General features: G+C 47.6%; 2 protein-coding genes across 2 annotated transcripts in view; one reads left to right on the forward strand and one right to left on the reverse strand.

Moving 5' to 3' along the window:
* The first annotated feature begins 1596 nt into the window (after positions 1-1596).
* On the forward strand, positions 1597-9654 carry LOC131090027 (cyclin-I-like). The gene is given in 9 exon segments (XM_058035100.1): positions 1597-1665; positions 3792-3929; positions 5063-5087; positions 5090-5149; positions 5152-5195; positions 6129-6200; positions 7264-7404; positions 8429-8659; positions 9496-9654. Coding segments are annotated over 9 exon segments (939 nt in total).
* The window catches only part of SEPTIN8 (septin 8), a 40611-nt gene continuing 33546 nt past the window's right edge, over positions 8651-15715 (reverse strand). The window contains exon 10 of the mRNA XM_058035096.1: positions 8651-15557. Coding sequence (XP_057891079.1) covers positions 15503-15557 — 55 coding nt within the window. The 3' untranslated portion in view covers positions 8651-15502. The remainder of the gene's footprint in view (positions 15558-15715) is intronic.

Below are 15715 nucleotides of genomic sequence, written 5' to 3' on the forward strand. Positions count from 1 at the left end.
AGCGGGGACAGCGGGGGCTGTGAGGGGTGACAGGGCTCACAGCGGGGACAGCGGGGGCTGTGAGGGGTGACAGGGCTCACAACGGGGACAGCGGGGGCTGTGAGGGGTGACAGGGCTCACAGCGCGGACAGCGCGGGGCTGTGAGGGGTGACAGAGCTCACAGCGGGGACAGCGGGGGCTGTGAGGGGTGACAGGGCTCACAGCGGGGACAGCGCGGGGCTGTGAGGGGTGACAGAGCTCACAGCGGGGACTGTGAGGGGTGACAGGGCTCACAGCGGGGACAGCGCGGGGCTGTGAGGGGTGACAGGGCTCACAACGGGGACAGCGCGGGGCTGTGAGGGGAGTCAAGGCTCACAGCGGGGACAGCGGGGGCTGTGAGGGGTGACAGGGCTCACAACGGGGACAGCGGGGGCTGTGATGGGTGACAGGGCTCACAACGGGGACAGCGCGGGGCTGTGAGGGGTGACACAGGGCTCACAGCGGGGACAGCGCGGGGCTGTGAGGGGTGACAGGGCTCACAGCGGGGACAGCGCGGGGCTGTGAGGGGTGACAGGGCTCACAACGGGGACAGCGCGGGGCTGTGAGGGGTGACAGGGCTCACAACGGGGACAGCGCGGGGCTGTGAGGGGTGACACAGGGCTCACAGCGGGGACAGCGCGGGGCTGTGAGGGGTGACAGGGCTCACAACGGGGACAGCGCGGGGCTGTGAGGGGTGACAGGGCTCACCACGGGGACAGCGCGGGGCTGTGAGGGGTGACAGGGCTCACAGCGGGGACAGCGCGGGGCTGTGAGGGGTGACAGGGCTCACAGCGGGGCTCGACGGGCTCTGAGGGGCTGACGGGGCTCTGAGGGATCTCCAGCGGGTTTGGCAGGGCTCCACAGGCTCTGACAAGGCTCCGGCAGCTCTGGAAGGGCTCCAGGGGGTCTCAGGAGGCTCTGGATTTCTGACCGGGCTGCAAGCCCCAGCCTGTTCTCCACACAAGGAAGAAAATCCATCTCCTTTTCCTTGCTGATGAAATAGAGGGACTGCAGAATAACTTAAATATGAACAAGCAATACAGTCCAAGTGGCGCATAAATCAGTTAGTCCCTCATTAATGAAGCACATTCCCAAGTTATTTGTAATTTAGTGTAAAGTTTCACAGCGTACTGCTGGGATCCTCCACAGCCTCACCTGCTTCTCTTCTACTCCCAACATCACACTGTCCATGTGTCAGTTACTTAAAGGAATTAAATTAAATTATTCCAACAATCTGACTTTGTCCTTTCATAATCTATGTCCTTAAGAGTCAAAGACAATTTTACTCAACATGAGAGGTCCAGGAATAGTTTCCCCAGTACCTGATGCCCTGAATTACACTTGTCTCATTCCCCCCAGGTGTTCCTGCACACCCAAATCCCGTTGGCAGGTCACAGAGCATTGCTCCAGCCCCGCTCTTCCCCTCATTGCCTTTGCTGTGGACCACCAGGACCCTGGGCAAGGCCAGGAATCCCCAGCACCAGGCACAGACACAAACCAAGGGCTGTACCTGGGCTGTGCTGTATTTTTGCCAGAGGGAGGATCATTCTGCATTTCTGCATTCCTGCAGGAGCAGGAATGTGGACAGAGCTGGTCTATACGTCCCCCACCAAACTGACCGGTGTGTCACAGGGCGGGCACACACCGGTAATGACAGCACAGGGCCATTCCCTCAGCCCCAGGTGTGTGCAATCAGCTGAGTCAGGAAATTGAAGACCAGCTATTCAGCAAGGTCTCTTTGTGTGACACTGCCGCGGTGTTACTCAGAGCTGTGCTGCACGCACAGGTTCGCGGACTGTAATTTAGCACCAGAAAATGTATAGCCCAAGGGGCTGGTGAGAGAGCAGAGTCATGTGTAGGCAGGCAAAGCTGCGGAACGAGAAAAGGTTTAGCATGGAATGTTCCAACCAGCTTCCTGCAGAAAATGCTGCAGGAGGAAAACAAAGGGGTCCAGGATCTGAGGGGAAAGCTGAGAGTGGCTTTGAGACATGGCGAGATCCTGGGTGGAAGAAAACGTGGGGTGAAACACGGATGCTGGCAGAGCGGTCCAGCCCTGGGAGGGGACAAGAGTGCATACAAAAACACAGAGAAAAGATACTTCCTGTGACTGGAAGGAAAATAGGTCCTGGCAGGTGCTGGGATTGCGTGGATCCAGCAAATGTGTGTTTTGGAGCAGGGCAAATCGAAGACAAGAGACAGCGCATCTGTCAAGGCAATAATCGGTGCCAGAGAAGGGGACAAGCGGATTTGGGGGCTGTACTGAAGGTTACAGTGTTTATCACCGAGGCAGAATTTCACCGGGATCCCGGGAGCGCTTTGCCTGGCACCATGATCTCTGTACAGGTAGGACAGACCCACACGGGCTGAGACAGCGCTCACCTGGGCTGTGCCACACGGCCCCCGAGGGACCCCTGGGTGTTCCAGCCGGGCCGTGCCCCGGGGATCGGCCTCGGAAGCGCCGGGGGAGGCCCCCAGCAGCCTGGGGCCGCTCTCCGCCGGGGATCGCCCCGCTCTCCTCCGTCCCGGGCCGGTCCCGCCGCGGAGCCGCGCCGAGCTCCCGTGCCCGGTACCCGGTTCCCCGGCCAGGGACGGGTCCCCATCGCCCCCCGGGCGCTCTGCAGGGCTGCAGGGGTTCTCTGAGCGCCGCCGGTGCCCCGTGCCCGGTACCCGGTTCCCCGGCCAGGGACGGGTCCCCATCGCCCCCGGGCGCTCTGCAGGGCTGCAGGGGTTCTCTGAGCGCTGGTGGTGCGGGAGCTGCTCGGTGCCGTTCTCAAGGACAGTCGAAACTAGCCAGAGGGCGAGATTGTAATTATTATTATTTCCCCCCAGCTACACAAGAGTAAACTTCTCCGTTAATCAAAGCCGTCAGATAAATCATTGCCAGCTCTCCCTCTGTGAAGCGGTCCGGCTTTGGATGCTCTGACTGACATCCAGTGGCAGCTGAAGTTAGTCAGAGGTGGTTCCTGCTTTCAGGGAAACCTCACAGAGCTCCAGTTTTAGAAATGTAGAGCAGTTTCCAGAGGATTCATGTCGCTTTGGGGTTTTTTAATGGAACTGCAGAGATAATGGTGTGAGCTTCCAGAAAAAAACTGTGAGGAAGCCCACGTTCACCACTCCTTGGAAAGAAAAGCAAGAATTTTATATCTAGTAACATCTCATTTCTGTTGTTAAAGAGACACCAAAATGTAAGCCTTGAAATAGTTTCAGGCTGGATGTTCTCATTCACTTGGTACTGATATGATTCAGAGATGTTTATTTCCTGTAAATATTCCCCTTAGTCTGGAAAGGGGAATTTCCAAAGTGGTATCTCCAAATATTAAACTGCTCTGAGGGAAACTTAATTGGGAATTCATAAACTTCCTAAGAACAGTCATCTTTGACCCTTTGTATGGAAACCATAAGCCTCTATTTTACCAGAAACTTGAAATCAGGTGTTAACAGGTTGCAGAGTAATAGCTCAGCAAATGGAGAGCCAAATGTGTGAAACAGGACAAATGGAGTAGCCTGGACTGCTTGACCCAAGGTTTCTGTAGCCATTGCACAGCTCAGCAGTGAGGAAGCTGGGCTGTGTTGTTTTCAGCCATCTGACATGTTTTCTTTCATCAGGAACTTCCAGGGGAAATATGAATATCAGGATTGCAAACAAACAAGTCCTGTGGCTGCTTCTCAGTTCTCAGCACTGGAAAGGCATCAAAAGAGGAAATCATCCTTAGCACAAGGAGCTGGGATGTTGTTTCACAATTTTGTTTGGTTTTGTCAGTGGCTCCCATCAGGAAACTGGTTCAAACAGCTGCCATGAAGTATCCTGGACATATAGAGAGGTCACAACTTGCCTCTTTTTTTTGGAAAATGCCTTAGCCAGAGAGGCCAGCATTTGGAAAGTGCCAGTTTTCCAGAATCCCACTGTGAAGGTATCCTCCCCATCCTCTTTGGAATTCCCTAAGGGACCCTGCAAAGATGCAGTGCTGATCATGCCATCTGATTCACCTGAATGCAAAAGCCATCCCTCATGGGCTAGGCTTAAGGAATGGAGGAGCAGGAGGGTCTGTATTTATCCCATTTTATATTTTATTGATGCCTTATATAAAGCAGGGGCTTTGCATTTTGCTCTAGCTCAGTCAGAAAAGTAGTTTTGGGAAATGTGAAATAGTTTGGGATAATGTGGTAGAGCAGGTAAGAGCAGCCAATTGATGGTAAAACCATAAATTTGACATATTAATTGTGTTCAGCACTGTCTGTGAATTCCATCTGTTAAGGTGGGAGAAGATGGAATTCACTGAGGCCTAACAGAAACCCAGCCCCATTCCAAGCTGCCTCAGGAAGCTACAGGACACCTCTGTGTACAATGCAAAACAGTTTTGCTTGGCTGCTTCTGTAAGCGCAGCAGAACCATGGAAGAATGCACAGAAGTGCCTTAACAGCTTTGTCTCTTCTTTGCAATAGTCTAGAAATGCTACTTTTTACCTAGTACCTTTACTACCAAATTAAGCAAAATAGTGGAACAGATAATGGGATGAGTAATATTAAACAAGTTGATGTTTAATTTTGTCTGTTCTGTGTAGCTGCTTGGCCTTTTTATTTCTCCTACAACAATGCTCAGGTGTGTTCCATGGCTCCTGGGTGCTGTTCTCACAGCAGCCATGGTCCTCCCTTTCACCTCAATGCAGCTTCAAATAAGATATAAAAAAGAAAAATCTCAGTACATTTTGCCATGTACCTTTGGGGAGTCACAAACCTGGCTCTGGTCCCAACACTCAGCACATCCAAGGGCTGTTAAAACTCTTGCAGAGTAAATCAAAACCTACTCCTGACTCCAGTTTCTCTGTTGAGGCTGATGAGTGGAACATGTGCTTTAAACTGCTCCAAAAGGTACCCTTGCCCTCCCTCTGTGGACACAGCTGACAACTTCCTTAATTTCAAGCCTCCAGCCATCTAAAATGCTAATTAGAGCACTTAAAAGAATTTGAGTCTTCCTTTGGAGATATGTTAACAAAATCATCAAAGCACTAACTGTATTTTTCTTCTAACTTTTCCGTCCCCTCAGGGCACAGATCTCTCTCTGCCAGGTTACAAAAAGCAGTTCTCTGGATTCCAGAAATCAGCTCCCAGTTGCAGTTTTACCCATAAACGTTTCCTTAGCCACCAGCATCTTCAACAGGCTGTTTGCATCAGTAAAGGTAAAGATCTCTGTCAGCTTTTCCCTGGCTAGATTACTGACTGGGAATGTAAGGAGCATGTAATCAGTTTATACACAAAGCAGGGATGATGTTCAGCAGCAGATTTAGGGAGCAGTCAGGGTCGTTGCTGGGGAAGGCCATTAAGCAAATATATATATACACACATGTATGAACTTGAGTGTTTGATGAGGTTCCACTGACCTCATTAGAATTGTTTGTGTGAACTCAGTCCAACTGCTGTGGTAAGTACCAAGAACTCATCTGGTTTTCTCTGCTAAACAGAAATTATTCGCATTATCACTTTTAATATTCTGGTTTTTAGACTACTATTTTTAATTAAACTGTGGGGCTGAGCTTTTCTGCCACTGAAGTTACAGCAAAGGTAGGAATTGAGCTGAGCCTTGCAGCTCCCCATTCTATTTAGGTTGATACTGGCATATAAAATCACAGAATCATTTAGGTTGGAAAAGGCCTCCAACATCAAGTCCAAAATTTGAGTGATCACTACCCTATCGACTAAACCATAGTACTAAGTGCCACATCTAGTTTCTTGAACACCCCCAGGGATGCTGACTCTCCCACCTCCCTGAACAGCCTGTTCCAATATTTAATAACCCTTTCCATGAAGAAACACTTCCTGAAGAAGTCCAATCTGAACCTATATCTGAAAGTGAGGAGCAACATTGCAGTGTAAATATTGTGACATTGCAGAGTCTAAAAGTTGTGAGAGACATGAATAAAAATGGCACCTATAAGATGATTTATTCTGCTTCATTTTGAATTTCCTTCTTCTATTTCCAGCTTCTGTAGCTAAATTAATTCAGAAGCAACTGTAACTTAAATGAAAGTCTGAAACTTGTGTATGTATCATAGATTGACAATTATTTCCCCCAAGACTCTTCTTTACTCAGTGTTTTCTTCTTCTCCCTTCAGGCCCAATTAAAATATCTGCAGTGCATTGCAATTTCCTGTCTTGTCCTTGCAGCAGAAACCAATGAATATGAGGTCTGTGTGTTTCATTTTAAACACACTAAAAGTTGTTCATGTTTCCAGATCTTTCATCAACTTGAACATAATGAATGAAGGAGTGCTAATTTGTTTACCCTAAGTAGTCCTAAAGAGGTGAGAGTAGCATTTTCAATCCTGTTTCATTGTTGCTCCAAAGAATTGTGACCTTTATGGATGACTTGTTTTTGTTTATGTCATGGATGTGTTTCTGTCCTGTCCCCAAACCCCTCTCCTCTTTTCAGAATCCTTGGCTCACAGTAGAGCTTAGTCTGAGGGGACAGTCAAGATGCCCATCAGAACGTAATTCCCCTTCCTCCTGGGAGGGCACAGCAGGTGTGACAGAGCAGAGTTTGCTTGGAGCCAAAACTGGTTTCTGAACCCAGTGAGGAACTGACTCATGTCTGCACCTCAAGATTAGAAAATAAAGTCAGCAGCCAGTGAGAAATTACACAGGATAGCTCTCATGGCAAATACACTTCTGCAGGCATTTACAAGCATTAGCTAAAAGCATTTCGGATTGCAGTCCTGCTCCTTTCTTCCTTCTGCTTTGCAAAAGAAGAGGAAAGGCAGGAGCTGGAGTCAGACATACACATCTCTTCAAACAGCCACTGTAGTAGTGAAATGTTCTTCACAGCCTTTCTTAGGTGGTGTTACACTGATGTTATTGTTCTTTTCCTCTCAGCTACATAGAATAAGCTGTGTCAATGACCACAGGAAACAAGACATCCACAGCAGGCCTTGTAAAACAGTCTGACAGAAGCCTCCTCAGAGCAAAACCAGTGGTAGCAGGGAAGGAGCATCACTGATGCCACACTGGGGAGGCCCCTGGCCATCATCCTTGCTGTGGGCTGGATCTGCAGCAGCTGCCCTGGGCTGAGCAGGGACCACCCTTCATTTAGGATGGGAGGTACCTAGGACAGGATCTTCTGAATGAGCATTCTGCTTAACATAAACTTGTGTAAACTTGTCAGATCCCTTCACAATACAGAGAAACACACACAGCACTGTATAGGACGTTGGTTTCTTTATTTTTTTTTTAATTTTTAAAAATTTTTTACAGGTAATACCATCAGTGCAGACGCTAGCAGTGCAGAGCAGATGTAAACACTCTCCAGCCGAGATCTTGAGAATGGAAAGAATTATACTGGATAAGCTTCAGTGGGATCTTTACACAGAAACACCAATGGATCTCTTAAACATTGTAAGCACTATGTTTTGCAATGTTTTTTCTTTAAAGAAACAACTCCTTATCAAATAAGACTAAAAAACACAGATGCACACACACACACCCACCCACACATCCTTCCCAAGATTCTTGGCAAACTACCTATTCCTACCTATCTTCAAGCCTTTTAAAGAATATTACAGTAATAATATTTTTAAAATTTTTTAAAATTTTCTACTATTTAAAACCTTCTATTTTGCTCAAAAAAATTTACTCTTGTCTTTATAGGAGAACTGAAAGGACATTAAAAAGATTCTCATAATGCACTATATGCCTTCTTTATTTTTTTTTTAAATACAAGCTGCAAAAATATTTCTAACTATTTCCCTTCTCTTAATACTGTACATACAAAGCTGTCAGAGTTTTGCTACATTTCCCACATAGGTTTTTTCTTTAACCATTTTCCTTTTCATCCCACTAATTATTCATTTATGCAATGAGACTACCCTGGTCTGGCACTTAGTTCACATTGCAGTTACTAAACATTTAATAGAAACAATGAATTGTCTTCAAGAAACGATCATGTACTAGTAAGGCAAAATTCATGTGATATGAACATATCCTGGATCCCTATTTTAAAATTATGTGCAAATATTAAGCCATTTTAGGCTGCTGATTGTGAAAACTGCCTTTCGTAGGTGCTTGTTTCCTTGGTGAATTCAGAGTTCAGTATTACTGGTTTTACTGGATTTGGAGCTGCTGTCCTGAACTGAATCTCCTGGACAGCAATCTGAATAATGTAGAAATCTCAGAAATTGTTAGGAAACATAGACCTTGTACATTCATTATCACCTCAGAAAAACAGTTCAATGGTTGGCAAGTACGAACACAAAACACAAAAAAAAGGTGGGGGAAGCCTTCAGGTTTCCTGATATGAGATGAAATTCATCTGTACTTCAGGGTGATGACATGAAAACATATAAACTTCACTAACCTCTGCTTTTCTTTTCATATATATATATGTGTGTATATATATATGTACACTTGGTCTTCTCTGCAGTTCCATGCCATGGTGATGTCCAGCTGGCCCCATCTCCCACCCAGACTGCCTCAGAGGAATCCTTCCCTCCACGTTGCACTCTTGACCAAGCAGCTGCAGCACTGTATGGCCTGCCACCAACTTGTGCAGTTTAAGGGCTCCACGTTGGTTTTGGTGATCATCACCTTGGAGCTGGAGAGGCAGACTCCTGGTTGGTTTGTTGTTACTACTGATCTGCTAAAAAAAGCACAGGTAGGAAGCAAAATGGCCTTTGGTCATCACAAATCCTGAAGGCAGGACATGATAAAGAATAAAGGCACGTGTATTTACAGCCAGTATTGCACTTCAGCAGCTCCTGAGACTTGTGTTCTTGTCCTGCCTTTGCTGCAGACCTTGCTGGTGCTAACAAAAGGGAACAAAAGTGCAGTTCAGGGGTGGGACTGAGGAGAGGGACATCCCTTTGGCAGGGTAGGGAGGGTTCCAAATTCTTGGCCACAGATAGCTGCCTGCATCCTGAGCCAGGAGAAATTCTCTCATGATGGGAGAGTCTGAGAGCACCTAGAAATCTGCCCAGTTTCCTCAGCCTCCCTCTGAACACTGAGAAAACTTTTTAGTATAGTCACATAGCTCTAAAAATATAACCAGTTTGACTTCTAATGATTCAAGACAAGCTGTATTTATTTTTCCTTTTTTTTTTTTTTTAAGCTTTTCCCTGGTTTCATAGAACACATGCCTTTTAAGAAAGCACACTTAGAAGGGTAAAGACCCAGGCTGCCAGCTTGTCATCCACCCATTTTGAGGTCTTGAATTTGTCTGAAATAACCTGGCCTCCTGCTGTCCCTCCTGCCTGCTGTTTCCTGCAAAGAGGAAGCAATTGCCCACGTTCTGTGTAGTAGAAGGGGTAGTCATAGTTATAGGAGTAGTTATCAGGAGCTCCTGGATAAGTGTTTTCCATCAGGATCAGCAGCATATTGCTGAGGCATGCAGCATGTCCCTACCCTCCCCTGATTACAAAGTGACAGGAGCAGTGGCCAGACAAGAGAGTCACATATCCAGAACTTAAAATAAATCTGCATCTTTCTTTACAGGTGAACAGCACTGAATTCATGCACTGCAAAGAGCTTGTGGATCTGGAGTTAACATGCTTGCAGGCACCCAATTCCCCAATTCTGTTAATATTTCCTATCCCATCAGCCAAGCTGTGCGGGGCCATCCCGAGGCAAGGCTACCCTGCCAGCCCCTTCTGAATGGCAGAGTTCCCAACAAGGGAGGCTGAGGGCTGCTGTAGCCCAGCCTGTTTCAGCCCCTCTCACACCTACTACAGCCCAAATTCCTGATCAAACCCCTGAGACTGAAGAATGCTGAGATGGATTCACTCCTGCACAGTGAGGGTGGGGATGTGAGTGCTGGGAGGATGAACACAGAAGGATCCTGCCCTCAACTGAGCTGCTCCTGTCCTCCCTTACAGCCACCCAGAAAGGATTTATGGAGAATTACTGCCTTGGAAGCAGCACCTGCAGAACCAGCAGGTCCCAACAAACAGAACAGCCAGAAAAACAGGGCAAAAGTATCACTGTGCTTCTCAGAGGCCAAAGACACTTGGTATTATCAGTCTATTTTTATGTCCTCCCTAAGCAGTATGTGCTACCCCTCACTTTTAAGATTATGTAAAGACAGAAAGCTGGGGAGAGAAGGGACTTGGTCACAGTCCTGCAGCCCAGGGTTCCAGTTGGCAGGCAGCTACAAACTTCATGGAGAACCAAATGCCTCAGAGTTTATTTTTAAAATAGCCATGATGAAGTTTGACAGATTGAGCCTTTCATCCAGCTCACGCCATTGTTCTCTCATTAGAGCTGATCTGGCTCTGCCCATGGGAGCTGAACAGGAGCTGCTGCTGTCGAGGAATGGGCAGCCCCCACTGCTGCCTCTGCAAGAGATCCCAGATGGAACCAAGGCTTTCATTCAGCACTGAGAAGCTTGAATGAAAACTCCAGTTTTCCTTAAGGCCTTACCTTGCAGTCCAGGGCTGGGATCTGTGCTTTTTCCTGGTTAGGCCATTACAGACTCTGTCACAGTTCCTATGAAATGTGGGAAATCACTTCTTGTCTACAATCACCATTGCCTTGAGCTCTCACCAACCAGCACATGCTGGTCGGGGTTTTTAAAATTTATTCTGTCTTACCAGCCTAGACAAAATAAAATGCCTGTAATAATTCCCCTCCACCACTACAACCACATTATTTCTTACAAATTGCTTCATCTTCATAGCAAACTAGTTTCACAAAGGTCAGAATAAACCACTCTTGCACTTTTAAAAACCAGCTTCACAAATCCTTTTAAATTAGTGGAGGTTTTGTTTTAACCAATAGGCATTTTTAGGTGATTGTTACCCTAGTTTGAGGGTATATTCCAGCCAGTATGGGATGGGTAACAGCACCACACCTGCCATCCTGTCACAGAACAGGAGGGGGTTCATATGGACTGGCACAGGCTAAATACTGAGCAGGTGCCTCATGTAATGACAGGATAAATAACTGTGAGACAGAGATGGGACAGGAGCAAGGAGACAAAGCTGTGCAACTGCAGAACTCGTCAGTGCAAGAAGAACATTGCTGGCCTTCCCCCCTTCTTCATTGTCTGATCTTGTAGGAGAGGAATTCCTGCACTAACCATGCAGGACTGATGTGCTGAGCAGCTGTTCATGCTTTCTCAAATGTTAAATTTGCCAGAGTGAGCTCTGGGTGTGCAGGGAGAAAGCCATGCAGCTCTTGAAACCACAAAGGAGGCCCTCAAGTGTTCCAGTAACATCCAGTAATGGAGACTTAGTGCAAATAACCTGTGTGAACAGACATGAGTTGAACCAGCAGTGAAAGCCACAGAATTCCCTTGAGCCAGGTCAAAGCTACCTCAGGCTGTTGATGCTGTGGTGAGGGAAGGCCCTGCCCAGGCCTGGGATGCTGCAGGAGCAGGACTTGGGGCTGGTTTAGGCCACATGATGTTTGTGAGGCCCCCACATACTCAGGGTCAGGCAGCAGCATGTTTGGAACATGGTATTTACTCATGCTACCACAGGAAAGGTTCTCATTTAATGCTAGGGCTCTTCCCTCCCCCTGAGCATTGCCTTCCTTTTCTCTCATAAGCTGTGAGTTGACTGCCTGGCTTTTGGGAGGAGGGGAGTTGTCTTTTATAGTTTCCACTAAATAAAACATCAGCTTGGTCTGCCTGTTCTCTGTGGCCCTGGAACAGCCCAGCTGAAAGGTGATGCCCACACCAATCCCTGCAGGAAACTGAGATTGTGGCTGTGTGATGGGCTCTGCTTCCCTCCCATCCCTTTGCCCTGTCTCAAGCATTGTCCCCAGCTGTGTGTACCCTTGGAAATACCAGCAGCAGAGCTCTACACACGGTGATTAACACGCTGTAACTCCAAACCACAACAATCCCAACCTCATGTTTCTCCTCACAGCTGTGAGCCTATGGGCACAGCTCTTGCCTGCAGCTGGATGAGGTGTTAAAGCCCATGAACAAACTTGCTTTTCAAAGTCTCTGCACATCTCTATGATCAACATGCAAAAGTACACATTAACAGGGGTTAATCCCAAAGATAAAGGCAGTGCTGTAAGGCCCCTCAGGGCTCCATGTTCCCAATCAGGGTGCAAGATGCCACACTGGGATGGGAACAGCTCACCTGGAGGCTGCCTGTGCTCCCAGGACACACTGCTGCTTCTCCGGCAGCACAGCTCCCTCGACACACCTACTCCAGCACTGCAGTTACCATGAGGGAACAAACACTTCTGTCTTGGCTTCCACAGGCTAAAAATGTCACTTACCTCTTCATTCTGCCATTGCTCAGAGTGGAGCTTCCTACCCCAAAGGATGAGCTGCCAGGCACAGGAAGGAGCTGCTCTTGCACAGGACCATTCTTGTTACACAGGGAGATTTTTGGATAGTGAGAATAGCACCAATCCTCTTTCTTTTTCTAGCAGTACGGGGTCAGAAGCTTCAACACCTTTTCCCTCCCTGCCTGGACAAGTAATGAGTGACAAGATGAACACTCCCCACACACAGCAGTGCCAGGAACAATTGTTTTGCCCAGTGAGTTTCAGAGAGGATGACATCTCACCCCTGTGCCTACCTGTTTGGACTGTGTGTACAACATGAGTTTATTCCAACTGCAGCTCAACTCACCACTGCAGATCCCATTTGCTCCACACCAGTAACTGGTGAGAATGTGCCAGATTCAGTGAGTGCTGGCACAGCTCTGATGTGGTTATGGCCAGCTCTGTGAGGATTGTTGTTTTGGGCAATATTCACTCCCAGAAGAACTAAAGAGAATGCTTATAAAGTATTTTCAAAGAGCTCTGACCTGGTAAGGTCCCTTCCCTTGGGGGATCTCAGCCCAGGTGAGGCATATTTCTCAAACCCAGACTCCTCTTGTTGTTGCCTCAATTCAGACCAGATTTCCAGATGCCTGAAGCTACCACCACCTTGTAAACAAAGCTGCAATTACACCTGAAATCCCCTATGGTAAACATCCACAGAACTGTTTTCTGTGGTTGTTTTAAACCACCTACAGAAACAGCAAAGCATTTCAGATCCTCCCACCCACCACAATGCCCCCATTCATAACCCCAGCTAAAGGAACCATGTCACAGCTCATGGAATCACCCAGGAGCCACTGCAGGTGAGGAGGGAGCTGCCCCATTTCAAGACAGCACTCACTGGGGTTTTCTGACAAGAAACCTGACTCAGGGGCACTAATTGTGGAGGGTGTGTGATGACCTAGGAGAAATGCTGCACAAATAAATAAACTCCTGCGGTCAGAGAACTGACCAAGAGACAAGAAAACTGCAAAGGGAAGAGTAATGCAATAGTTATACCTCATTTGTGGCATTGCAGCAATACAGTTATTGTTTTTTTTTTCTCCTGCTAATTGACTTTGCTGTGTTAAATTGAATTTGAGCAGTACTTACAGTTCAATTCTTTAGGAAGGCAGAAAAGTGCAGAGATGGAGAGATGCATTAACTTCTGGCAGGTCTCAGAGCCCCCTCCCATTCCTCCTCAGCAAGACATGCAACTGGAATCCCCCTGGTGACCTAACTATGGTCATGACAAACAGAACTTAATCAAATCTGAGCAATTTGGAAAAAGAACAAAAAGCTTCTATTTCCAATTCACTTATCCTGCTGGGAATCTAACTTGACAAAAGCTCCAAGCTGCTTGAAAGCTTTGCCAAAGGAATTAGAGTGGCTGCCTCAAAAGAGAACACAAGCAAGTTTAGAGAGTCCTCAAAGCAACAGCAAAGCTGTACAATGGCTCAGCTGATGGTCACACACAGCATCAGCTGTCCCAGTCCATGCAGGGAAGACAGACAGAGCCCTCCTAAGCAGCCTTCCAGCTCTGAATTCATGGCCCCAGGACCCAGCTGTGTCACACTGGCGCTGCTCACCTGGTCCCACTTCCCCTGGCACCAGTGGGGCCTCATCCCCGCCCACTGTGGCAGCAGGGACAGCAGGGGTGACGAGCATGGGGTGAAAATGTTTGTCATGGGTTTCATTCCTACTGCCTGCAAGTGGCAGCATCCTCCACAGCTTCTCCTCGTGTCCAGTTCAGTCCTATACAGGCCACATACCTGGTACAGCTGCAATTTCCCAGCTCTGAGTCAGGCTAAGGGCATCCAGAGGGTTTAGTCACTTGTCCCACACCCTCAGAGCCTCTACAGCAGCCTCTCTGTCTCTCGGGGGGTTACAGGGACACAAAGTCCTCCATGGGAGCCTCGGGGCTCCTGTCACACACAACCACACTCTGATGCTCAGCCTTTGTCCCACTGTGGTCACACCGTCAGCATGAGGTAGGGGCACAGGGTGAGGGTGAGATTTCTTCAAAGCTCCTGCCAAAGACTGGCTTTTGGCCACTCCTCCCTGCCAGCCTGGGGCAGTGGGGAAAAGGGAGGGAGACTAGGGACAGCAGCTGCCAAGACACAGGGGTGCACAGGGGACATCACACTTTAATCAGAGGGCAACGGGGTTAATGAGGGGAAACTGGGATCACAGAGGGACACAGAACATTGTTCTGGTTATACTTGGTGCACAAACCATGGTTTTAACAGATGTTTGTTAAACAAGTCAGTTTTGTTTTTATTAAACCCAGCTTTGGTACAGGTCATTCCTGAGATTCATTTACAAGGTTGTTTAAAACAAAGATAAACTGGGGCCTCTCCCTGTTCCTGTGTGAAGTTACTGGGGCACAGACATCACACTTTGTTTTTCCCCTTTCCTTTTCTTAAAGAAAAGTGTTTGTGTAAGGGGAAGTCAGTCTGTTACAAACACAGAACTTACACCAGGAACACCGAGTCTCCAGCTTTAAACCATTTCTCCTCCATTAATAAATAACATTTAGTTGTGCTTTAACATGGCTCCCTTAGCACCCATCACATCCCAGCAGGATGAGCAGAGCCCAGACTGGCCAGGCAGGGTCACCTGGCCCAAAGCAGCAGAGGGGAGGTGGGCAGGGAGCTCTGGGGAAAGGGTTATGGTGTGAGGCACAAAGTGCAGCCCTCAGAAAACCAAAGAGAGGAAGGTTGGGGCATTTTGGTTATAAAACCTGTAAGTATACAGAAGCAAGCTGCACAGAAGAGTTATTGTTATGAAAGGTGAGAATCCAGCTGAAAGATTAGGGATGTCAGGTTAGGGACATCGGGTTCCCCAGTTACACCCCAAAACCAGAGTGAGGAGAGGACCTGCAGGACCCTGTTACTGCAGCAGCTCGAGCAGCAAAGCTGGAAGCTCCTCACACTACCCCAGCTTTGTCCCTCACCTCTCTGGAGTCAGTCAGTGTTAACTCCCTTGGGCTGAGCCCCAAAACCATTCTGGGTTTAGTGCCAGCCGTGCAGCAGTGTAATTAGCAGTTTACCTTTTGCAAGTATCTTGGATTTCAACTTTACCAAGAAACCTGATTAAGCAAACTTCTCCCCATCAAAAGACACGGTGAATTTTAGTCCTTGCTACATATTCTCTTCTGTGCAACATATTGAAAGCTTAAAGGTGTAAGCACCAATTAATTTCTTCTGCATGAGATGTTTTGGCCTTAATAAATCTTCTAATTAACATATCTTCCTGTTGTTATGGAGTACGCACTGGGAAGACTAAAGAAGCTATAGAAAGAACAAAAGAAAATCAGTGTTTAAGTTTCAGTTATTTACATTAAGTAAAGACAGCATGAAAGGTCAAAGCACCAATCTATTGTACAGACATTTGAGTTTAACCCATTGCAACTTGGAGAAGCTCTCACAGCTGCCAACGTCTGTTTGGA

This window comes from Melospiza georgiana, chromosome 15 (assembly GCF_028018845.1).
Source record: "Melospiza georgiana isolate bMelGeo1 chromosome 15, bMelGeo1.pri, whole genome shotgun sequence".
In the NCBI taxonomy this organism is placed as follows: Eukaryota; Metazoa; Chordata; class Aves; order Passeriformes; family Passerellidae; genus Melospiza; species Melospiza georgiana.